Genomic DNA, 26385 nt, shown 5'->3' with positions numbered 1-26385 from the left:
ATCACTAAACAAAGACCCATTCATACACAGAGTAATAACCTCCAATAAAGCACTCCTCCTAAGACTACGTCACACTATTACTGTGACTTCTTCAAACAGAACTTCAAACAGATACGCTTTAGAAATTATGAGAACAGGAATCATGTTTTTCTTTAAAAGTTTGCTTTGAGAAGAACTAATAATTCTATAACATGATTGTTGCAGACTTGTTAACAATGGTTTCTCTCATTGAGGCAATATTAAAAACTATTCCAAGAAATCTAAAAACAACACAATCCTAATTAATAAAGAAGAAACATTAATTTCACTTGATCTTAGCCAAAAGGCCGAGAAGCAATGAGAAGAAAGATTAATTTAAAAGCAAAAACATACAGCATTGTTTTCTTGATGCAGGTAAAGAAAAATGTTACAAGTCTAATTCTTTTTTTTTTTTTTAAAGATTTTATCCATTTATTTGACAGAGAGAGAGGGAGAGATCACAAGCAGGCAGAGAGGCAGGCAGAGAGAGAGGGGCGGAAGCAGGCTCCCCGCCGAGCAGGGAGCCCGATGTGGGGCTCAATCCTAGGACCCCGAGATCACGACCCAAGCCGAAGGCAGAGGCTTAACCCACTGAGCCACCCAGGCGCCCCTACAAGTCTAATTCTTGACAAATGTGTTGCATATAATGCGTAGGCCTGATTCGCTCTCAGGAAGCTTTCATGTATGCTTATATCTTGATGCTGTTTCTATCGGGCCAAATGCACATGATTAGATTCAATCATGTAAGTTAAAGAATAAGATTCAGGAGCACATAATATAATGAGGTGAAATAATGTGAGACCTTGAGAGTGATGATTTTCTGCTAGGCACCTTTCCCTTACTCTGCTTTTGCTTCATTTCTTTGTTCTTTTTGTATCTGTGTTTTTCTCCTTTGTTAAACTGACAATTCTTTTGAGGGCTAGGACTGTATATACATATATATATTATGTGTGTGTGTGTGTGTGTGTGTGTGTGTGTGTGTGTGTATTAATCATTTCTGTATTGTGCTGTTTTGTACCTGTGGGTGCTCTATAAGTACTTGTTAAATAAGTAAAAATGAAGAAATAACAACATTTTTTATTTGGTCACTGTTTCAAACATTTAAATTAAATGATTTCTTTAAAGACTTATTTATCTGCTAGAGAGAGAGAGAGAGAAAGAGAGAGAGCATGTGTGGGGAGGGGCAGAGGGAGAGGGAGAGAGAATCATGCAGCAGACTCCTTGCTGAGTGAGGAGCCTGGTGTGGGGCTTGATCTCATGACCCTGAGATTACGACCTGAGCCAAAACCAAGCGTCAGAGACTTAACCTACTGAGTCACTCAAGCACCCCTAAATTACATATTTGAAATGTTACCTGGGAGGGGAAAAGACTTATGGTGGGTGTTGCAAATGCAAACACCTATGGTCATAAATGAAATAAATGAAAAGGGCCAGGAGCAGTTGGGGCAAAACCAGACAGCAATGCCCACAAAGGTCACTCAGCTCCAGCCAAAAAAGAGAATTCTGAGCAGGACAGAGGTGTGGGTGTGTGGAGCTGGGACAGAGGTCGACACTGACCCAGAATCATTTACTCTTACAAACGAACATACTGAGGTTGTAACAATGCATGAAGCCTTAAAACTGACCACAAACTGTCCTTCGTATCAGATGTCCTGGGGGAGGAAAGAGAAGTGGTAAGGAGTCATGGTTGTGCAGGTGGGAAAGGGTACATTTATTGTTAGTTCTTTCTCTAGGTCTTATTAGTTCATTTGGGTGAAAAAGTACAGAAGGCTTTTTCTATTTTCTATTACTAGAAAGTTTTATCTGGAAAAGTCTGGTAACAAATAGAATATTAATGGTTTTTTTTGCCCATTTTTTTAAGTTGGAAGATTGATATTTTTTAAAATGTTATTTTTATTTTAAAATCCTGGGAAAAACATTCATAAATCCAATTTTAAAAATAGAGTAAATATTGATATAATGATAAAATGACTTAAAATCTAGCTATTTAACGATAAACTCTTTTTGTAAGACAGCTGTTCCAAAATAACTTTTGGCATCATCTACTGCTCCTGTCCACACATGGGGCAAATGTTCAAAGAGCTCATGTGCTAGGTTTCCTGAAGCTTTTCTCTTCATGAAATAACCCCATTACTCTAATTGCTGGAATAACAGTTACTTTCCTGTTTAAATAGATCTTTAACTGTGTCCAGGAAGTTAAATGCAAAACAAGGGCTCTGATGGTGATCTATCAAGACTAAATTAGTAGTAACATTTTTGTTTCAAAAGAAATTTTTTGGAGTAGATTTATTCCCAGAAAAACAAATAGAAATTTCCCAGAATAGTAGTAGTAAACAGTATGTGTAGGTTGTTTATAAAAATCTAGTCTCAAGGACTGTTCCTGAAAACATTACTGAATGGTGACATTATACCTAAAAGGGAACATCATTAGTAGCTATAACTGGCCATGCACGAAACTACAGACACACATGGCCATTTAAAACTTGGCGACAATAATAGAAACAGTGAACAATTTTCACAGTTGCTTACTTGAAATGCCTTAGGTTTTTGGCTGTATTCCTTTAAAAAAAAAGCTAAAACCTTGCAAATACATCAATGCAACTAAGAACAAATGTTCACTTAAAATCCCATCAATTTAGAATATTCATGAATGTATAATTTTTCTGGGTTTAATTAATATGTATATATAGTGTTCAGTTTTTCATTTGAATTTCAATTAAGTTATACTGTGTAGACTTTTCTAGGTCAACAGTCAATATAGTTGTTTAATCTCCATAAACTGTTACATTGTATGGATGTACCATTGCCGCCGCCTTGGTTTTCTGATTATTGAGAATCTGGCCTTATTCACTGATTATTAAACTATCTTCCTATAAAAATTATTTCCCCCCTTTTCATTCTTTTTAAAAAGAGATTTATTTATTTATTTTAGAGGGAGCGTGCACACGCATGAGCGGGGACAGGGGGCGGGACGAGGGAGAGTCAGAGGGAGATGGAGAGAAGCGGACTCCCTGCTAGGAAGGGAGCCCCACTTAGGGCTCCATCCCAAGACCCTGAGATCATGACCTGAGCTAAAATCAAGAGTTGGACACAACTGACTGAACCGCCCAGGCATCCAAGTCTTTCTGTTTTTTAGTTAATTTCTTGGATAGATTCTAATAGAAGAGGTAAAATGGGATTTATGATTTTTATCACCAGACTGATATTCAGAAACATGGTACTAATTCATTACAATGCCAGTTGCAATATACAAATGCTTTCTTAAAGCTCTTTCAACACTAGATTTAATATCTTCAATTTAATTTTTCAGTTAATGTTGGTGAGGTATTAATACTGTTTTACTTAAAAAATTATTAGTTAGGTTGACCCTTTTTCCAAGTGTCTTCCGTGTTTGCTTTTGTATTTTGCTGTCCCTGGATTCTGTCGGTCCATTCAAGACTGGGTATTACTTTCATGTATTTGGATTTGTTTCCTGTAAATTCTAAATGAAGCTCCCATAGGACACATTTGTTGGGAATTCCTCCCCACCATTCTTTTTTTAAAGCTTAATTTTCCTAGTATATAAGTTATATTTATATACTCAAACTCCTCAACCTATTCATAATTGAGTATGTCTACTCAGTATACTCTTTCATTTTCTTCTGGACTTTTTTTTTTAGGTAAAAAAGGTACCCCTTTATCTCATTTAAAATGTGTGGAGTCTATTTTTCTACAGAACAATTATCCATTTTCCGAGCAACACTTACTAAATGATGGTTGTGCCCCATTTTATTTCATTAGGTTTATTACCAAACTTCTTATATGTGTGTAAATTCATTTCTGGCATTTCCATTCTGTTTCATTGGCCTGCATTGCTGTTTCTAAGTGTACAATTTAGTATGTGTGCTTCAGTATGTTTTAACCTCTGGTAGGAGAAGTCACTGACCATATTTCTCTGTTCTTTTTAAAGTAAGAAAGGAAACTGATGAAGAAGAAATACAAGTATTTCTCAATACCACATGGAAAAGTATATACATGTACCTTTTCTATCAGTTCTTTTGCTATGTCATTTGTTTGTGTCTCATCAGTTAGATGATATTCCTCAATCACAAGTCTCGGGCATCTTTGTCTGCTGGGTACTGCTGAATGCTTCGGGCTGTAACAGAGAATATATTCATGTTGGAAGTTAGTTGATTATTTTCAGCTAATATGCTCAAGGTTAAAATGAGTGAACAACTCATAAATAAGGTCAAGACAATTTTTTCCCCCCTTAAGCCTAATGGTTGTCTTCTTAGGTAAAAATATTAGAAAAACAGAGTAACTTCTATTAATTTTAATTTTCTTAGTTTAAACCTCTATTAATTTGTTTTCTAATTTAATATGGAAGAAAAAAAATTCACCAGTCGTTTTAATAAAAACTGTGAGAAATGATTTCAGATCACTGTTATACCTCATTTTTGTACAGAAGCGCAAGTAAGTGTCCTGTGCAAAAAACTATCATCCTGTCTTTTTCCTTTTCTGATCTTTACCCCTTGCTTATTCTTAGTCTTATTAGAGCACTGCTAAGTCCACTGGAAGTTATGCTAAAAGAGGAACAGTAATTTATACATAGTTTAACAGATTTGTAATTAGGATATAAGCGTTGCTACCATGAGATAAAATAGCATGTTTATTCACTAATGCTTGAAATACCAGATGAGGTTCCATCTCATGGTGAAAGCTGGGGCCCGTACAAACCCTCTCAGATTTCTGTAAATTGGCAGTTACTGAGTAGCAGGGCAGTGTCCCTTAAAAGCACAACTGGAATTTTTTTTTTTTTTAAGATTTTATTCATTTATTTGACAGACAGAGATCACAAGTAGGCAGAGAGAGGAGGAAGCAGACTTCCTGCTGAGCAGACAGCCCGATGCGGGGCTCTATCCCAGGACCCTGGGATCATGACCTGAGCCGAAAGCAGAGGCTTTAACCCACTGAGCCACCCAGACACCCCACAACTGGAATTTTTTAAAGTCCTTTTTTGTTTGTTTGTATTTTCAATTTTCCTGTTTTTTCCCTCTATTTTCATTTTTTTCCCCTCTATTTCATTTTTCTTTCCTTCCTTAGCTCTTTCCTAGTTAAAGTAATCAATTACTAGGCCAGCACTAGTAAAAGCACAGAGTAAACAGTGTTTACCTTGGTCTTTGAGATGGCTTGATATAGTGCCAGGGTTGTGTAAAAAAAAAAAAAATTGGTAGGTTATTGATATGTTATTGGTTATTTTCATTCTTCATTGGAAAGGGCAACTGTATTTTGAAAACTATCAAACTTACAAGCAAGGCTGACAAAAATGGTTGCAGTATTGTTTGGGAAAACAGCTATTAAAAAAAGTTAAAAAAATGGGTTTTACATCCTACTTTTTTTTTTTTTTAAAGCTGGTAAGTCTTTCTGATTTGTGAGAACTTGGCAGGTAGGTCTTTCTGCTGTGAAAGTTTTAAAAGGGAGAGAGAGTTTCTGTCGCCACTATAAATAAAATACTATAGGACAGTTAAAAAAAAACTACACTCAGTGAAAGTGGCCTTCATTGGCCCAGTCAGCTCTTTCAGTCCAGTGACAGGACCTGTAGCTGACGGTTACTCTGCTGAAGGTTCTAGGAACTTTTTGAGTCTATTTTCCTTTTCCTTTGTTCACTAACATCCTCACGTAGGACCCATTTTCTGCAAAGGGGTAAAATCAATGAGGAGCTTTAAAAGGAAGGAGGTGTAAGTTTCCTTCTCTTGGTCCAGGTTGAATTACTGGAAAATATGCTCTAAACCAACCTCCCTAATTATCCTTTAATCCTCATCACTATATTCAAACTTCCTTTTCTTGTAGCTGAAGAAAACTGTCTCAACAGCTCCTCGTCTGTGTCCTTGACCCCAGGCTTACCTTGATTTTGAGCGCAACAGCACCACTCTGTACATGTAACTTGCGGGTAGGTGTTTCCTTGGCCCCACAGGTTGTATCACAGGATGAATGGCTCCAACAATGTATCCTTTAAGATAGTAGTCTTCCACTTTTGTTACTATATCTGGAATTGAATTTATCTTGATGACTTCTGGGTTTGGCGAAGCTGAAATAGCAAATGCAATGAGAAATTTGCTCATTTATAAAATATTACTTTATAAAACATTATTTCTATCTATGTGTGATAATCCTAATGAATAGGAAGCATATTCATATGATTTAATCTCAAATAAAGTTACACTAGCATGTATTATAGCTAAATTAATTGTAGAAAAAAGCAAAAGTAACCTTCTAAGCTGGTAGATATGTAATATTACCAATATGATTTAAAGTAGAGTTGCCTTATACATATTTTTCAATTAAGGTAGCTTTATTCTCTCGTATTTCCTTTGATTGACTGTATTCCATTAATAGATACTGAAGATATACATAAGAGAAACAATATTAAGTTGAAGAGCTAATTGTTTTTACAATTCTGAACAAGATAAGATGCATATTTATTTATTTGTTTGTTTGTTTTTAGATTAAATTAAACTTAAAAAATATTTATTTATTTACTTAACAGAGAGAGAGCAAGCAAGAGAGCACAAGCAGAGGGCGCAGCAGCGGGAGAGGGAGAAGCAGGCTCTCCACGGAGCAGGGAGCCCAATATGGGGCTTGATCTCAGGACCATGACCTGAGCCGAAGCCAGATGCTTAGCAACTGAGCTACCCAGGTGCCCCCGATGCATAATTTTATAATATAAAATTAATACAAATATAAAAATTACAAGTGGATATAATGACATTTGTTAAGCAGAGGTCGTCAAGTGCTTTCTTATTTCTACCACGTGTAACACCCCGTGCTCATTCCCAGCAAGTGCCCTCCTTAATGCCCATCACCCATTTAGTACACCCCCACCTTGCTCCTTTCCAGCAAGCCTCAGTTTGTTCTCTTACCTGTAAAGTCTCTTGTGGTTTGCCTTTCTCTCTGTTTTTAAACTTATTTTATTTTTACTTCCCTTTTCCTATGTTCATCTTGTTTTGTTTCTTAAATTCCACAAAGGTGAAATCATAGGATACTTGTCTTTCTCTGACTTATATCACTTAGAAGAATACTGACTTCAATACTTATATAAATGCTTGAGGAAAGGAATTGAAAAGTAAAGGGAGCCAGAAAGTCTTTTTTTTTCCCCCCTGAGAGAGGGAGAGAGAGAAAAAGAATGGGGGGAGGGGCAGAGGGAGAGAGAGAACCTCACGCAGTCCCACACCAGCACAAAGCCTGACACGGGGCTTAACCACACAACCCTGAGATCATGACGCGAGGTGAAATCAAGAGTTGGACAATTGGGGCACCTGGTTAGCTCAAGCTTAAGCATCTGCGTTTGGCTCAAGTCATGGTCTCTGGGTCCTTGGATTGGGCTCCTTGCTCAGCGGGAGCCTGCTTTTCCCTCTGCTTGCCACTCTCCCTGCTTATGTGCTCTCTCAGACAAATAAAACTTAAAAAAAAAAAAAAAAAGAGTTGGATGCTTAACTGATCGAGCACCCAGATGCCCCAGAAGCTCTTTTTTAATAAGTAAAATTCCTAAATGTAGAGGAACTTTAAATGCAAAATTGATACGCAGTTGAATTATCTCTTTGAAGCAGGGCAGATCTGTAGAAACTACAGAGCAGTATGTTGTGTACAGTTTTTAGCAAAAGGAAAAGGGTGTGTTATTTGGGAAAACGTTCTTCGTGCTCAAGCAGAATTAATTTAAAAAACAATTTTATTTTCTGTAACAATATTCCTCATTTTCTGGAAAACAATCAAGAATTTGTATCTAGAAATAGGCCTGCAATTTGATTCTCTTGAGTAAAAAAACATATGAAATTAATTCCAGGTATAGGCAATGCTGGCTCTTGGCCTCCTGTCAGTTTGGTCAGCGGAGTCCAGCAAAGAACTGCTGCTAATTGCCTGAACACAGGAAGGAGGTTAAGAGGCAGACAAAGAAGAAGGGTCAGAGGAAATCCCCACCTCCCCTGACACTAAAATCCACGTGATGGAACAGAACCTCCAACCCTGGGTATTCACGCCAGCTTCCCAGAAGAAAATAAAACACTCAATAGGTAAGTTAAATAAACCAAGAGAGATCTGTTTCCTCAAATTCTGATCCTCCTTTGGATTTACACGAATCTATTTACAATATACTTTCTTTATCGTTATGTATAGGAACGAAAACACAGAGAATCATCTTGGACTTTGAAGGAACAGCTGGGTTTCATGGCAAAACGGCCCTGTCCTGCGTGGTTGTGTGGTGATCACTCTGCCGTTCATATGGTTTTACTCTTTAACGTCCCATCCCGATTTCCAAACAAAGAGAAGGACAAACTATAAAACAGAATAAACTGTTAAGACTAAGGAATGAAACCTAACCTAAACTTATTTTTAGAATTGGATACTAATTCCACAATATTTTAAAGAAATGCAGTCTTTTAATGGATCTTGTTGCTTACTGTCCAAAGTGGAAATGCTTTAGCATGATACCAAAGAATCTTCATGGTCTGGCCTCTTTGTTCTCATTCAGCCTTCACTCTTGTCACCCGTTTTCTGGTGCGTCTTGCTGGCCGGGCGTGTACTGCTGCACTTCCTGAACCGCACACGCTGTCTCACGCCGCCAGGCTTGGATTTCCCTTCCTGCTCCCTGCGCCTGGTGAATCACCTCTTCCCCTGTGCTGTGGTTCTGCTAGTTCCCTTTCAGACTTGATGAGAGTTACTTGTTTTTATGTTTGTCTCTCCTTCAGGGCAAGGAACCTACCTGATGACTCTTTCTATGCCCAGTATTTTCCTTAGGTTATTATGTTAAGTTGGAAATTCTGTTCATAAGGGGAACTAGGAGGTGAAATTTTTGCATAAAGGAGGGAAAACCATCAAGGTTAGCTAATGGAAACCAAAAAAGTTATCTAGTAAGTTCAGGAACAAAAGTACAATTTCTCTAGGACTTGTTGGAGAGAGACACCAAGGGAACGAACACACGGGCAGTGTTGTGGAATTGCTACTCTTTTGATTGTAAAAGTGAAGGTGGTCACGAACCTGGTGAGAATCCAACCAGGGAGAGTTCAAGGTCATATTCACTTCAGACGGCTCTAACTTCAGGCCCCATTTTATGTTCCTTACATTAGTAATATTGCGATGAGAAAACCACATAGAAAAGGAGGTTAAAAAGGAATGAGAGGTGGAGCCACATCGGGTGTAATTAGCTCCGTCTTGGAGTGAAAACTGGAGAAATTTGTCCAAGGGCCACATCTCCTACAGAGAGTGAGGCTGTAGGCTTGGAGAGCTTCTCCATCCTGCTGCTCTGCTCCCCTTGCCGCTGTGCTTGCAGTGACTGTTTGGCCCCATATTGTCTCACCTAGTCTACTCTCGTGCCACAAATGGGAATGAAACCCCAGAAACTAAGAACTGAGGATTGGGAGAAGTCTGCTTTCCTTGAGCAATTCAGGCAACCCTCGCTCTGCTTGTTCTCTGTGAAACTGCCACCATCCCAGGGAGTGGAGGGCTGCAGCAGCCCATATATGAAAGGTACTTACTGAGTTCAAAAGGCACTTAAGTCGTTAGTAAATATAGAATATTTGAAAATACTTCAATCATTCTGTATTTTACCAGGTGCTCAGAAGTTCATAATAATTAATATTATTTATTTTAGTTCCATAATGCCACCTTCATCATTAAAGATTATATGGTATCTGCTTATAATCTTTATCTGCCTATAATGTGTATGTATTTAATGCCACTAACTGTACACGTAAAAATAGTGAAGATGGGGCACCTGGGTGGCTCAATTGTTAGCCTCTGCCTTCAGCTCAGGTCATGATCTCAGGGTCCTGGGATTGAGCCCCACATCCGGCTCTCTGCTCAGGAGGGAGCCTGTTTCCCTTTCTCTCTCTGCCTACTTGTGATCTTTCTCTCTGTTAAATAAATATGTAAAATCTTTTAAAAAATGGTGAAGATGGTAAACTTTATATTTTCCCACAATAAAAAAGGTTCTATGTCAAAGAAAACATATATCATATATGTACATACTAAAATCTACTTTCTCCTTCTGAATTTGATCACCTTAGATACTTTATATAAATAGAATCATACATTACAGTTGACCCTTCAACAACGTGGGGTTTAAGGCATCAGCCTCCATGCAGACAAAAATCTACGGGTAACTTTTGACTCCCTGAAAACTTAACTACTAATAGCCTCCTGTCAACTGGAAGCAACATAAACAGTCGGTTAACACGTTGTATTTTGTACTGTCTCGTTACAATAAAGTGAGCTGGGGAAAAGAAAATGTTATGAAGAAAATCATCACGAAGAGAAAGACATTTACAGTACTGTATTGTATTTATAGAAAAATCTGCGTGTAAGTGAACCTGTGTAGTTCAAACCTGTGTTGTTCGTAGGTCAACTTATTTTGTCTTTTTGTGACTGGCTTATTTCACTTAATGTAACGGCACATGGTTCATCCATGTTGTAGCATGTGACAGGATTTCTTCTCAAGACTGAAGAAGATTCCATTGTATGTATATACCACATTTTGTTTATCCATTCATACATCAGTGGACGTTTGAGTTGATTCTACTGGCCTATTGTGAATACTGCTGCTATGAAGGGAGATGTGCTGATATCTGTATGAGATCCTGCTTTCGGCTCTTTCGGACATATACCCACAAGGGTGATTGCTGAATTATATCGTTAATTCTATTTTTAATTATTTGAGGAATGGCTATATGGTTTCGATAGTAGTCACATGATTTTACATTCCTGTCAACGGTGTACAAGTGTTCTAATTTCTTTACATCCTTGTCAACACTTGTTTTTTGTACATTTTTAAAAATAGTAGCCATCTTAATGGGTATGGGGTAGTTTTGATTTGTATTTCCCTAATGATTAGTGATGTTGAACATCATACGCTCCTTGGTCATTTGTGTATCATTTTTGGAGAAATGCCTATTCAAGCCCTTTGCCCATTTTTAACTTGGGTTATTTTGTTGTTAAGTTGTAGGAGTTCTTTATATATTCTGGATCTATATTTACTCCCATTTCATAGGTTGACTTTCTACTGTTGATTGTGCCCTTTGATGTACAGAAGTTTTAAGTTTGTTATAGTCTCATTACTTATTTTTGCTTTTGTTGCCTCTGCTTTTGGTATTATATCTGAAAAATCTTTGCCAAATACAATGTCATGAAGGTTCTCCCATATGTTTTCTCTAGGAGTTTTATAGCTTTAGGTCTTACATTTAGGTCAAAGCTTTTTTTTTTTTTTTTTGTATAATGGCACTAGTTTATTGGTTTAAAAAGGTTTTTATTTAAAAGATTTTATTTATTTATTTGACAGAGAGAGATATCACAAGCAGGCAAAGAGGCAAATGAAAACTTAAAAATTCATGAAAGTATAAGAAATTTTAAAGTTTATGAGAAATACTATTTACCTGACAAAACTGAAACACAGATGTATGTAGATTACAGATGATAACTTAAAAATACATGAGCAGAGATGAGCATTTCATTTTTATGAAAGTGCATCTTCATAAATTATAAAATTCAATACAAGAGTAAGGGATATGCCTTGGCTTGGAAATCTATCCTGGCATTAACCACTACTGCTGGCAGGTGATAATGACAGTGGGGATCATTACCTGTGTGAAGTTGGGTTGTTTTCCCATATGGCATGACTAAACAGAGTGCTTAAGGTTTCAGTCAAGAAACGATTTAAGGATCACTTGAACTACAACTGTGAGTCCTAGTTCCCTGTTTCTTGCCTGAAAACTTGCCATTGGTAGCTTCTGGCAATATCAAGGAAGCCCCAGTCGCAAACCTGTAGAATGTGTGTCAGGTGCTTCAGAGAGAAGCCCAACAGTCTTTTAAGAAATGTGGCATTTCCAATGCTCCTGACAGCCCAGAGGAAAAAATTATGTGGAAAAAAGGGGACACATGGGCTCTGAGTTTGAAAGTGATTTGGAAGAATTGGGGCTTGAGTGTAATTAAAGATGTTTTAGGGATATCTTTATTGCACTTAGTTTTCCTTTTTCTATGTATGTAGGAGAGAGGTAGAAGGAATAATGGATGTTTAAAAATGTCTGAAAGATGTTTTATCTTTGATAAAAGTTAAATTACTAAGTGAGAAAGTAGTAAGTCATAGTTTAATTCATATGTTTTTTTTTCTCCCTTAGCAGTACATAAAGTAATAGTGTGTTTTACAATCAACAATGTTTTGGAGTCAATGAAAAATGATAATTATATACAAAGAAGTGTTGCAAATATATTGGCTAAGAGAATGAGGATTTGAAGAACTCTTGGCTGGGTGCTCTAAATGTCAAAAAAAAAAATCTGAACAAGGATAAATTCTTAGTTCTTTTCATAGTTCAAAACACAGAATGAGAAAAATCTGATTTACATGTTCATTTGGTGGGGGAAGGAGGAAATCCTAGAGACTTCAGCTGACCACAGGTTAATTATAAGTTAGCAGTTAGGGCGCCTGGGTGGCTCAGCCAGTTAAGCGTCTGCCTTCAGCTCAGGACATGATCTCAGGTTCCTGGTATCAAGCCCCATATCGGGATCCTTGCTCAGTGGCGAGTCTGCTTCTCTCTCTGACCCTTCCCCCTCTTATACTGCCTCTCTCTCTCTCTCAAATAAATAAATAAAATCTTAAAAAAACAAGTTAGCAATTAATCTAATGTGATTATGGTCGTCTGAGAGAAAATTGCCTCCACAGGAAGCTGGCTCACTGACTTCTGTGCTCAGTCCAGCAACACTGGACTACTTCCTGTTTGTTTTCCTTCCCCTTACACATTTATCACCATCTAAATAATAACCAGAATATACTGGTGTATTCACCTGGTTATCTTTTTCTAAAGATTGATTTTATTTGAGAGAGAGAGAGTGGGAGTGGGTACCTGTCCCCACACATCCATGTGGGTTGGGGCAGGGGCAGCGGAGAGAATCTTCAAGCAGACTCCCTGCTGAGTGTGGAGCCCAAACTGGGACTTGATACCTTGACCCGTGAGATCATGATTGAGCCTAAATCAAGAGGTGGAGGCCCAACTGACTGAGCCCCCCAGGTGCCCGTCACCCCGTTATCTTACTTAAGGTCTGCCTCCCTCGCCACACTGAAAGCTCTATGAAGGCAGGGGGATAGTCACACTTTGTTCACCACCATTTCTTTATACCCGGAACAGTGCCTAGCACACCGATGTTCAGTTAATATTTGTTGAATTAATAAGTGGATTATGTTCAATTTAAGGGCAAAATCAGATGCAGTTTCAAGCTGGAGTACATTAAAAAAAAGATGTTCAGGATAGTGAGGGTTCTGATGGCCCTTATAGGTGTTCTGCAATTATGTGCCGAGTAAGGGAGGACCAGGATGCCATCTGGATGTATGTGAAGGGCTGTCCCACAGAAGCAGCAGGCTAGTGTGGCACTGGCTGAATGGTGGAGGGGCCAGCCACCTGGAGGAGTATTCACCCCAGCTGCAGGTGGCCGGGATCACCCACTTTCCCATGACACGCCTGCAGCCTGCAGCTCCCCTAACTACCAGGCGTGATTGGACTGAGGTGGTGTATCCCAAACTTAGGTCACTGAGCACACATTCACAATTTTCGTCATATCTGAGTACCATTGGATTTCCATATTCTTAAATTTCCTCTTTTAATTTTCTTTTCTTTTTTGTTTTTTAAAGTGTGGAGCCCAGTGCGGGGGCCTGAACCCACGATGGTGAGATCAAACCTGAGCTGAGAACAAGAGTCAGATGCTCAACTGAGTCACCCAGGTGCTTCTTACTTTTCATTTAAACTTCCACTTATTTCAAAAGGAATATATATTTCTCATATGACCATAAAAGCAGAATCACTTACCATAAATAGAAAGCTGCCATACAAATGAATGCAATGAAAATACTAGATTCTAGCCAGACACTGATCTCTACCAAAGATTCTGAACCATACCTCTGTTCTCTCTTTGTTGAAAAGGAAAATTAGCCATTAGAGAGGTGTTAAAGATACATTAATTCCAAACTGATTGGAAGGGCTAAGAAGAATTGAAAAGGGCACAACTATGAGACTCAGTGTTATTTCTCTGCCTGTGTGTACAATTTGAAAGCATCTCATGTCCAGTGCCAAGTGATTTGGTCGAGGCTCAGAGACCCACTGAGGAGGAGCAAGGACACAATGACAGTAACAAGGAGACAGATGACATCAGAGGGATAAAATGAATTAAAAAACTAGATAAAAGAACTATAAAAACTTTACAGTTTAGGGTCACTTAATGGGCTTTCTACACTTCATTGTCCCAAACTGATCATGAAAATAAACTCATTCCCTCCATTCTCTTGTTTCAGAATATGGTTTTCAAAGGCAGAGTTATGTAACATGTTAAAAACTATCACCAAGAAGATAGTTATAACAGAATAAACTTGGTGCTTAAGGGGGTTCCTGTTCAGGTGGAGAATGTATTTCTAAGGAACACCTCCTCGTTCTCTGGTGATGTCAATGGAATAAGTCCAGCTTTCCAGGTCAACTCCACAGCCTCTTGCACTCTCACTAAAGTAAGGTTATTGTCTTGAGTCTCAAAGCAAAAGAAATGTTAATGCACTACACACACACACACACACACACACACACACACACACACAGCGGTTTTGGGAGCAATTACAAACTGAGAAATCTAGAAAAGTTAGAGAGGGAGAAAAAATTATACAGCTATATCTTAGCATAAGTTTATGTAAAGATCATGTTTATTTGGGCTCAGTGCCTTATAGTCAGTATTGAACTGCCTCAAGTGTGTATGTTCTATCTGCAGCTCTGTGCCTTTTGTTTGTTTGTTTTTAAGATTTTATTTATTTATTTGACAGAGAGAGAGATCACAAATAAGCAGAGAGGCAGGCAGAGAGAGAGGGGAAAGCAGGCTCCCTGCAGAGCGGAAAGCCCGATATGGGGCTCGATCCCAGGACCCTGGGATCATGGCCTGAGCTGAAGGCAGAGGCTTTAAACCCCTGAGCCACCCAGGTGCCCAGGTCTGTGCCTTTCGATAAGCAGCCCTCAACACAGACATGACATTTATGGTAAGTGCTTAAGAATACTTATTAAAGGACCAGCAAATGAAAAAATTAGGTGTAACATATTCAATGAACAGAGCTCCAGGGTTCTCATGGAGCATGGGTTTAGAAAACAGACTCTAGAACCTGGATGCGAATTTTAGCTCTGACACTTATTAGCCTGGAAAGGGAGATTGAGAATAGGATCTACCCCTCCCTTCCCCCACCCAAAATAGGATCTACCCTATAGGATTGTCAGAAGGATTAAATAAGTTAATATTTGTTCCTATAAAGTAGCTGGTGTGCAGTATGTGCCATACAATGGTTGCCTCTTTGTTAAATAAATAAGGCCCTTTTGTCCGGAAAGAGAGGCAATGCAGTATTTTCCTCAGAGTTTTCCTTAGGCTCTTAAAGCAGTCACCTGGGTTCAAATCATGATTATGCCATTTACTAGATCTGAAACAAGTTACTTTGCCTCTCTGAGACAAGGATAAGTAACTGTAGTACTTTATAGATTGTTCAATAGTAACATGAGCCCAGCGCCTGGCACAGAGTAAACGCTCAGGCACCAGGGCTGTGCCTGTGTCTTGGTGGTCCAGTTCAGGAAAGAGAACTTCCAGTGAAAGTGTCTTCAAGGATGTCATTGTTGGTTTAAAAATCTCCAGAAAGGGGATATCTGGGTGGCTCAGTGGGTTAAAGCCTCTGCCTTCGGCTCAGGTCATGATCCCGGTGCCGTGGGATTGAGCCCCGCATCGGGCTCTCTGCTCAGAGGGGAGTCTGCTTCCTCCTCTCTCTCTCTCTGCCTGCCTCTCTGCCTACTTGTGATCTGTCTGTCAAATAAATAAATAAAATCTTAAAAAAAAAACACTTAAAAAATTTCCAGAAAGAAGATCACTGTAGAGATTTGGATTTATTTCAAAAACACAGCCTGCTTCCCATCCTGTAGGATTCTAGAGGTCTCTAACTCACACTCTAGATCAGAGGTCCTTATGCATGCTCTAGATCTCGTGTCCCAACTCAGCTGTGGATTAGGTGCTCAGAAGCTCACAGTCCAGATCAGGGCTTCCTAACTCATTGACTTAGTACACTGAGTCCCAGTAAGGACACTTAAGTGTCCAATAAGGCAGCTGAAGGCACCAGGCTGTTAAAGTGAAGAAAGGACCTGTTCTGGAGGAGGCTGTGGGACCTAGAAAAGACTCAGAACCTCATCCAAAGAGAGTAGTAGGTTCAGCTAAGGGCTGCCATATAAGCATGTGGGCCCAGTTGTTATTGGATCTTCTAATTTTTAAGAACCCCCCCAATCCAGATTCTTATGTAATATTTGCACATTTAAAAAAAGATAGTTAATTCAAATATTTTAATACTGTGTACACCAAGTGAGACCTGTCTGAAGGCTGAATATGGCCCATTATCTCCTTGGTTTGCAACTTCTGCTGTGGGTCACACCAGGTCCAGGCCGGGACACCTAGATCACATTTGGCAGTGTCCAGCATCCTAGGACACAGAAAGAGTGATCCAATTCTTCATTAATGGGAAGAGGAGAAGGATGGTGATAGGGCTGGGGTTCACTCTTTTAACAAATTGTTCTCCTTATCTGACATTGGGACTTGCTTTAAACACCATTCAAGAAAAGTAAAGCCAGGAGCATAGAGAGGAAAAATAAATCGAGGAATTTTTATGAGGACTTCCCTTCATGTAAGTCCTTTCGATTCTTACTTGTGCTGAGAAGAGACGAGAAGCCTGACTGAGCTGAGAGGTGTGAGGAAGGGGAGAGTTGTGCACAGAGAGGAATTTTCATCAGTGCTGACCAGAGTGAGTACTTCCCCTCAACAGGCTCGGTGTTTGAGGCCAAGCCTTTGATCTGATGTCTTTATACTGGGGCAGTAATATCAGAGGGTCAATTTGTTGTTGTTGTTTATTTTTTTAATTACTTTTTTTAAAGATTAATTAAAAAAAATTTTTTTAAAGATTTTATTTATTTATTTGACAGACAGAGATCACAAGTAGGCAGAGAGGCAGGCAGAGAGAGAAGAAGAAGCAGGGTCCCCGCTGAGCCGAGAGCCCGATGTGGGGCACCCTTGGGATCATGACCTGAGCTGAAGGAAGAGGCTTCCCACTGAGCCACCCAGGTGCCCCTAAGACTTTGTTTTTAAGTAATCTCTATACCCAATATGGGTCACATGACTGAGCCAGCCAGGCACCCCTTGGCTCTATTACTTTTGACCCCAGGAAATTCCGGGGGAGGTGGTAGTAGTTTTGGCTAGGATTTGAACAGCACAGGCGGTGAGCAGCAGCTGCAAGCCATCCGTCTTCCTCCTCCTAGCTCTGCAGCCGCCCTCCGTCCTTTCTCAGTTCTTTAGGAGAAGGAACAAATGGTGCTGTTCACAGCATTATTGGGTGTGGTTGGTTACTGTGAAATTGATGCTGCATGATTTGTAAATGCTTTATTATACCTTACAAGACTATTGTGGATTACTGATGAAAGAAAATATTTTGTAATTGCTTTGAAAACTGTATAGATGCAAAGGTGATTTTTATGATTAAAATTGAAACACACTGAAGGTCAAGCAACATTTTAACATTTGTCCTCATAGTTTCTAAAATAAAATATCAACTGGGATGCCTGGGTGGCTCAGTTGGTTAAGTGGCTGCCTTCGGCTCAGGTCATGATCCCGGTGTCCTGGGATCGAGTCCCATATTGGGCTCCTTGCTTGGCGGCGAGCCTGCTTCTCCCTCTGCCTCTGCCTGCCTCTTGGCCTACTTGTGTTCTCTCTCTCTCTCTCTCTCTGACAAATAAATAAATAAAATCTTTAAAATAAAATATCAGTAGACTCTTTTATGCTCATTTGCTTAAAAGCTTCTTAGGCAAAGATCACATTTTAGAAACAGAAAGATTTACCTTCCAGTATAAAGCTAAGAAATTGCTCAATGCCAAAAGCTTTGCTCTGATGACATAACTTTATGAAAACTGTCCAAGACATATATATATGTTCTTTCCACCAATTTACTTCTGAAGATTGGTATGTGTTTTTGAAATATTTATGAAACATTATTTCCTCAGATAAACATACAATGTACAAACACTGGCAAGTAATTTCACCATATTCTCAAAAGGGAATAGACTGTCAATCTCTATATATATTTAGGAATTATAATAAAAAATAATAGGTAACATATACCAAATGCCTATTTTGTGCCAGGCCCTATGTGAAATGCTTTACATGCCTAATCTTAATTAACCCTTACAAAACTCCATAAGGTAGATACTATCATTATTCTCAGATGAGGAAACCCAGGGAGAGAGAGATCTGGTAACTTGTCCAAATTGCTAGTAAGTGGTGAGGCTGCGATTAAACCAGACAAGATCACTCCACAGCCATACACTTCAGTGCCTATAAGAAAGTAAAACTCCATTGATTTGGGTCATGTCAAGAATTTGTGAAAGTTCAGACATGAGTTAGGCTAAAGCTTTTGGACTATAATAAATTGTTAAGCAGTTTCATGTATGGATATTAGAAGGGATATTTGGTTTTACTCTACTTATCAAAAAGCTTAAAATTATTTACCAATATGAACTGCTAGATGAATAATATCCAAATTATGTAATCTTTTATATTTCCATGGAAGCTGTCATTTTTATAGTCACTCATTAGTATATTTAATCGAAGTAATGTAACTGCAGTTTTAAATATGCTAAAACTCTATTGAACTACAGGTTCATTACTATGGACAGATAAATGAAAGATCAAATTATGACCATTTCAGACTCCTGCAGCTTTCTGTTTCACTGCTCCCTCCTTCCTGAGCTGCTCTCCAGCCATTCTGTTTTATCTGTGGTTCCTGGACAGATAAAACAGAATTCCATGACATTTTCTCTCGTTTCTGAGTCTGTATATCTTGTCTTTCAACCTTATTTGCTTTACCTATACTTCCTACTTAGCCTTTAAAGAAAAAAGATCTTTTAAGGTTTTTTAGGTAGGGATAGAAATGTCACTAGCATACAAAAATAAGACAAAACATAAACACTGACAGGACGTGGGTAACCACCATCCGTTCAAAAATCAGAATATGGCGGGCACTCCAGAAGCTTCCCATTTTGCCCTTTCCAATCACAATCTCCCTCGCCCACTCTGGGCTATCTTGGATTTTATGGCCATAATTTCTTCTATTCTTTCTAGTCTACTATCCAAGAATGCAGCCTTAAACACCATAGTTCAGTTTTGCCCATTTTTTGTTTCATATAAATGGAATCATATGGCATATCCTTCTGTATCTATCTTCTTTTTTTAAGATTTTTTATTTTTATTATTATTATTTTTTAAGTAATCTCCACACCTAGCATGGGGCTTGAACTCACAACTCCAAGATCAAGAGTTGCACATTGTGTTCACTGAGCCAGCCAGGCGCCCAGTGTCTGTCTTCCTTCACTCAGCATTATGCCTGTGAGATTTGTCTTGTGTAGGTTGCATAGCTTTAGTTCATTCATTTTCACTGCAGTACAGTCCAGGTTGGCGAAGTGTTGCCTATGGCTTATTTCATACCATAGGGTGCGTTGGTACAACAATGGCAGAGCCGAGTAATTGTGACACCACGTGGCTCACAAAGACTAAAATACTTAACTATGTAGCCCCTCACAGAAAGAGTTTGCTGACTTTTGCAGTATAGTGTTCCACTGTGTGAGTATACCACAACTGATTTTTCTAATCTCTTATTCTTGGATTTCTGTGTTGTTCATTCTTTTGGGCTATCATAAATAACACTTCCCTGAACACTCTTGTATGTGCCTCACAGTACGCATGGACACACATCCGTATTCGGTGTATCTTCAGTTAACCAGGTAATGCTAAAACATTTCCCCCCCAAAATGGTGTATAGTTTAACCTGTGGTATCGTCAGTCTTTTAAAATTTTAGCCATTTTGGATGATTTTTAGTGGTATCTCACTGTGGTCTTCACATGCATTTTCCCGCTTACTAATAAGGTTGAGCACAGTTTCATATGTCCATTGACCTTTGGGATTAACTATTTTGTGAAATGTCTGTCCAAATTCCTTGTTCAGTTTTTTCCTATTGGGTTGTTTGTTTTTTCCTTATAAATTTGCAGTTGTATTTTCTCTATTGTGGGTACAAACCTTTGTCTAAGTCCTACTCATTCTTTACGTCCTACCTCAGATTGAGGTGACCCATCTTTTAAGGAATCTTTCTGGATCCCACCAATCAGGTATATGCTTCTGTAGCCCTCACACTTCCAGCATAGCCTGTATCATAGTGTATGATGTACACATTCTCATTGGGTGTCCGTCAGTAGGATGCTCACTAGGGTACAGGTTCATAAGGACCAGGGACTAGGCTTTATTTATCTTTGTACCCTAGCTCTTAGTTCAGGAGGTACTCAGCAATATTAGTTCAATGAATGAGTAGCTGTCCACCCAGATATAAGAAGTATATGTGGGACAGAAGATAGAAGTTATACTGCTGATAGAAATGTATATGTATTTTCTCTCAACATCAGTATTTAAGAGGATCGACTGTGTGCTATTACCAGAGATTCTCTTCTCTCTCAGTTCAGGCTGGGATCATTCTCTTCCACAAGAGTCTGGATTTGTGAGGTTTTATTATTCTTCTAAACCAAATACCTCACCATTATTTCAAACATAATGGAACTCCCCATATAGGTTTTATCACCTGGTAGGAATTTGGGCTAGGCACTATGACAGGGATTACGTTGATGTTTGAGTAAATTTCATCACTTTTGACTATTTGAGGAAATGCTCATGAACTTAATAGACTCAGACAGATACAGAAAATTTAGCTGGTCCCACCCTTCCTTTCTCTTCTTCTTCTCCCATCCGCTTCCTTCCCTCATTTCTGATCCTTTATTCGCTGCTTATTGATTCCTCAACGCGTTCTCTTCAGTGCTGTATCTTCATTCTTAAAAAGTTCTCTACAATTTAAAATTACTGACCACTTCTTGCTTTTTGAAGCCTTTCCTTTCTGTGTGTTCTCTGGTGCTACATGGTCCTGACTGTCTTCCTTCTCTTTTTGTTGAATTGTCTCAATATGGTTAACTATGCCTGACAACTCAGCCCAAGATGCTTAACGCCCTTCTCATATTCCCTCTCTTTAAGACTTCCCTTATTTCAATTCATCCTTGTGGGAATCACCATACTCCAGCTCCCGTATCTGTAAGAGTCTCTCATAGAAGCAGTCCTTATGTATCTGTAAGATGTCCACTGCCCCCCCAAATGCAACATGCCTGTGACGGAGCTGCTCTTGACCACACACTGACTTTCTGGGATGCCCTTGCTACTGTGAGAGGCATCATTATTTCCACAGTTACTCAGGCTCAGTCACTCACTTACTCAGGAGCAGGAAGTCATCCTGGATTCCTCATTCTTTCTGTCCCTTCATATCCAGCCAGCCACAAGCTAGTAAGTTCCTTCTTCATATTGTCTTATATTTGCCCATGCGTTCCATCCTTTTGCTGTTCCCCACATGTGTGTCCTAATTGTCCTCTTGTAGCCTTGACCACTACAAGAGGCCTTCTAAATCACTAGCCTCGCTCCCATCTCTTCCCACTCAATCTCACATTCATCTTCTAAAAATACTTCTCTGTACCCGTTGACCACTCATTCAAAAGTCTTTACAGCTACTTAATTCCAGTAGAATCAAAGAATCCTTCCTTAGCCAGGTCACAGCATTTCATACTCCATTTATTTCCAACCTCATTTTCTCCCTTTCTCCAACACCGCCCCCCACCCCGCCCCTTTGCTCACTGCTCTAGTCAGTGGTCCTTGAATATGTCTCAACCTCTTAATCCTTTTCTGACTAATAAGCCCTATATGTTCTTCAGGGTCAGTTAAAGTCCCGGTTCCAATTCCAACTGATCCTATTCAAAATTGATTTTTCCTTTTTCTGACATCTCTTGTATCTTGTATTGTAATTTTTTCTTCATCAATTCGTTAAAACTTATTAACTGTTGTTCATGTGCCAAACACTGTGCTAGTCACGGGATACAAAGGTGGATAAGATCTAGTTCCCGATTTTGACGCGTTCATGATCTTGTCCAGTTTGACCCTTTAGAATATAAAATACTTAAGGGCAGAAACTGTCTCATTCCTCTTTGTATTTCCAGTACTTATCAGCATCTTCTACAGAATACATATGTTATATGTATTGATTGCTGTGAACAGCAGTGATAAAAAATGAGAGTTTCTTCTTTTAATAATAAGGAAGCAAGTTAGGGGCCAGCAATATTTTACTTCATATATTTTACATAATTTTACTAGAAATTCAAAGCTACCATCTGTCCTGTTGGGTTTTTAGTATTGTAAAAACTCCTTTAATCTTAAAGCTGTAAGTGCTTTAAAAATCCTTAAGGCTATTGTTATTCAGATTCTTTTCTGGGCTTTAAGGATGAAACCAACACTTTTGGATCCTTTGCAAAGTTAATTTAACTATTCATTAAGAAATTCTGTAACACGCTCATATATACACTCACACATGCTCATAAATACACATTTGTGGGTTACTATACAATAATCCAGAAAATTTATCACAAAAATTGTACCAAAATCTCACTAGTGCAGTTGGTAGACCTGGCACAAAGCCAGGATGGATAATAATAGTTAACTTTTATTAAGTGGATTATCTTGTATTATCCTCTTTAATCCTCAAAACAACTCTATTATGTGAGCACCAGCAGAACCCTTCTTTTTCAGAAGGGGAAACTGAGATATAGCAACATTTATAAACCTGCCACAGTTAGAGAGTGAAAGAGCCTGATCTGGAATCCAGGAACTTTGATTGCAGAGTCCCGTGTGCTTAATGACTGTGCTATTATTTCTCCCATGGAGATGTAAATAATGGCTCAAAGTCTCCCTGCCCACCCATCCAAAAAGAGTGTGGGGAAGCAGAGAGAGAGAGAGAGAGATTGAGAACGCACGCCACGCGAGAGGGACAGGGAGAGGGGAAGGGAGAGGGAGAGAGAGAGAGAGACAGGGAGAGAGATAGAGAATGAAACTGAATGGAAAATAAAGAAATCATTCAGGATAATTAGGCATCCGAACACGGGGCCCTGGTAATTTCAAAGGGCCTCCTCCTCTTGACCCACTGAGACTTTACTCTCTGTCTCATGTCCTCTGTTTGGAAAAAACGGAGGAAAACAAGGTATGAGACAGGCGGGTCGTGAGCACACACAGCTGTCACCAGACCATTCTGTTTCCTGAAAGGTCGCTCACAGTGGCCCCTGAGAAGCAGGAGGTGCCACTAGTTAGAACTCACAGCAATCCCAGGACAGAGCTGCCGCGCTAACAGAAGGCTGGCATGTTCTCCCCACTCCCCCACTCCAGGCCTCGTTCCTCTATACACTGGAGGGGCAGGTGGAGGTCAGAGAACGGGATAAAGAAAGGTGGCTTGTGCAGTTGGGGGGGATACAGAGTCTTGGCTTCTGAGGCAAAGGCAAAGGCAAGAACAAAACAAACACAACAAAAAAAAAGTGTGGAAGAACTGGACAGAAAGGGGCACCAGGAGACGCGGCGCCTCAACCAAATAGGAACCAGATGCAACTTTAAAATATGTGCCTGCTTTCTGTCTAACCTTGGCCATCTGTGCCCCTACCTACACTTCACAGTGTGACATTCCGTTACCTCCTCCGAACACCTAGGGTGGAGGGAGCAATGACACTCCTCCACAGAGAGGAGGGCTTCTGGGAACAACAAAGCCAAATGCTTCCTGAAGAAAGCTGTAGACGTTTCTGATTCAAGCATGACTGCATTTATACACATTCGTTCGAGACTGTTAGCATGGTTAGAAGGAAATAAATCAGAAAAAAAATGTCAAGTTACTTTAAGCCCTGGGATTCTAGGGCAGATTGTGCAGCAATTCTTAAAGTGCAGATCAAAATGGCTCTGGCCTAAAGTTTGAGTAGACAAGGTCTTAAGGTTAAGGAAAGTGTGTGTTTGTGTCCTATGAATTTACAGAAACTTGCCCTAAAAATAACGGATAAGAACAATCAACGGAGAAAACATGGCACATCATGAATATTTCTCAAAGGATGGTTTTTGAAAAAGTATGGAACAAATCCACATGATTGGTTAGCTCTCTGATTGTCACCGTTTCCTCCATCCACTTTTAACTTCCATAATTAAAAATAAAATGGAGAGTATTGACATTTTTTCCTTGGCAGCCTTAGGTTTAGATAAAAATAGAAATGTGAATATGTTGAAAGTATATGTACAGATTTTATGTGTCCCTGGAAGGGGGTTTGCTTGCTGGCTAGCTCAATTTTTGACAAAGAAAAATGGGCTGTTCTTGCTTCTGGCACAAAGATGTACTGTTCACACAACAAACCAAAAAATGGAGAATTTGTGTTTAAGTTGAAAAGAAATTCATATCCAACATGATAACTTATTTAGTATAAACTTTCTATTAACTGATAAAATGCGTACCTTATTAGAATGAAAGTGTAACTTTGTAATAAGAACTTAAAATACTGATATCTGGAAATTCTAACAGCAAGCAAGACATCCTAAATTTTATTTTCAGTATCTCATGATTAAAGATATTGTTCTGTTTTAAAAACTCAGTTTTATCCATGCAGTTGTATACTCTAAAGTTTCCAAAAGAAGTGAGGCAAAGTGTTTGTGAGTTTGAGCTGCCTCTGCTCCTTCCACAGGGCTGCCATCTGGACTTGTTTATTTGTGTTTCTAACTTTCTGGAACAGGGAGTTTCTCTGTTAGGGATGGGGCACCGAGCAAAGGAAGTGTCTTACAGAAGACTATCTTTTTCTCCCTCTTTTTTTTTTTTTTTTTTTTTTTTACTGTATTTTCAAACTTCAAGTTTAGCTTGGTCAAAAATATAAAATGATTAGCACAGTCACAAAATTTTACATAGTTGGAAACCTCGGAATTACCTTAGCAAATACTCTTCCTCACGATGCAAATCATGTACCCTACATGCTACCTTCTTGTGACTTTCAGATCTCTTTCAAGACCCAAACTGTCATTAAGGCTACAGCTATTTGGCCGGGAAGTCAAATATTTTTATCTATCCTTCTACAAATAAGCATTTGATTTAAAAATGAAAGAAATAATTCCAGGCATTTTTTCTAATTTTATAAAGTACATATAAGCCATATTACAAAAAACGAAGCAAACAAAACAAAAATCTTTCAAAAATATAATCAAGAAACAAAGCATTAATTGTTAGATTTATACAATCTATCGTGAAGACTAGTCTACAAATTCACAAGCAACACTTAAAAAAACTAGTGCCTTCTCTGAAAGATTTCATTTAACAAATAAAATAGAAGCAAAAATTACCTTGTAAAGTAAAATCCAGCAATACATATTCGTAAGCAAATTCTGTCTTTGTTTCCACTTGCGGTCTCTTCAGGGTAGAAAATATTTTTCCAGGACTGCTATCATCAGGGTCTTCTAGCTTTCTAAGTCCGCACCCCATAGCAGAATCTGTAAGGAATTAAATTGCAGGATAGGGGAGGGAGAGCAGCAAAATCTGTTGTTTTAGCTGCAAAAAGAAAGTTACAGACTTAACTGCTTTGATTTTTCCAGCTAAACCATAGGTAGTCAAAAGGAAAACATTTGAGTCCAAAGAAAGGAGCTGAAGACTTTTTCTATCCATTTTTCTGTAAAGTCGTTGAACCCATGATGATTAAGCTACAGCTCTGGGAGGCTGGGCTTGATCTTAGGAGAAACATGCAAGCTGCTACAACTTAGCGGAGAATTTCCATGCCACGTCAATTTACAGCCAGCCCCCTACCAGAGTTCTGTCGCTCAGGGCACCAACAGTGCTTTGTCTGTCCCAGTTGGCTGGATGATAAAAGAGGTGTCCAAAAACGGAAATAAAAGGCAAAAGTGCAACTCGGATGGAATTATCTACAAGTAAAGGATATATTCAGGCATAATGGCATGCAATTCTTTCTCTGTTTTCTCTTTTCCCTGTGCCCACCCCCTCCTTCCTCTCTGCTATTACCAGCAAAGCAAAAGGACGGAGGAAGGGTGGGAGAAAGAGAAAGAATAAGAGAGAAGGAATGAAAAAAAAAAAAAAAAAGGATTCTCAACATGGTTGGAAACAAAAATCATTTCCAGAAAGGAAGTCACTTTAGGAGGAAACTGTTTCTGGAGTCTAAAAGGAGAAAAGTAGTTTTTTGTTTTTTTAAAAACAAACACTTAAGTCTTTAGGTAGCACTTTTGAGGATTTCTTTCAACAGAAAAGTCTTTCTGCTGGAAAAATAATATGCTAATGAAAGCTGCCAAATATAAAAAATTATATTATAATATTTTAATAAAAATATTTTATTTAGTTGCAAAGGAGGACAGTTATGTGGATAATTAGTTTATTTATTTATTTT

The 26385-nt window shown here is 38.9% G+C and overlaps 1 protein-coding gene and 1 long non-coding RNA gene across 2 annotated transcripts in view; one reads left to right on the top strand and one right to left on the bottom strand.

The window, feature by feature from the left end:
* LOC309843530 overlaps nucleotides 1-9694 on the top strand; it is a 30977-nt gene extending 21283 nt beyond the window's left edge. The window contains exons 2-4 of the long non-coding RNA XR_014300185.1: nucleotides 5848-5947; nucleotides 7838-8063; nucleotides 8167-9694. This is a non-coding gene — a long non-coding RNA (uncharacterized lncRNA). The remainder of the gene's footprint in view (nucleotides 1-5847; nucleotides 5948-7837; nucleotides 8064-8166) is intronic.
* RFTN2 (raftlin family member 2) overlaps nucleotides 1-26019 on the bottom strand; it is a 69977-nt gene extending 43958 nt beyond the window's left edge. The window contains exons 1-3 of the mRNA XM_082689051.1: nucleotides 25337-26019; nucleotides 5902-6085; nucleotides 4039-4153 (exon numbers count right to left, since the gene is read on the bottom strand). Coding sequence (XP_082545177.1) covers nucleotides 4039-4153; nucleotides 5902-6085; nucleotides 25337-25475 — 438 coding nt within the window. The 5' untranslated portion in view covers nucleotides 25476-26019. The remainder of the gene's footprint in view (nucleotides 1-4038; nucleotides 4154-5901; nucleotides 6086-25336) is intronic.
* Nucleotides 26020-26385: the final 366 nt, after the last annotated feature.

Source organism: Mustela nivalis, assembly GCF_964662115.1.
Source record: "Mustela nivalis genome assembly, chromosome: 11".
NCBI classification, from domain to species: Eukaryota; Metazoa; Chordata; class Mammalia; order Carnivora; family Mustelidae; genus Mustela; species Mustela nivalis.
This window is presented reverse-complemented; position numbering and strand designations above follow the sequence as displayed.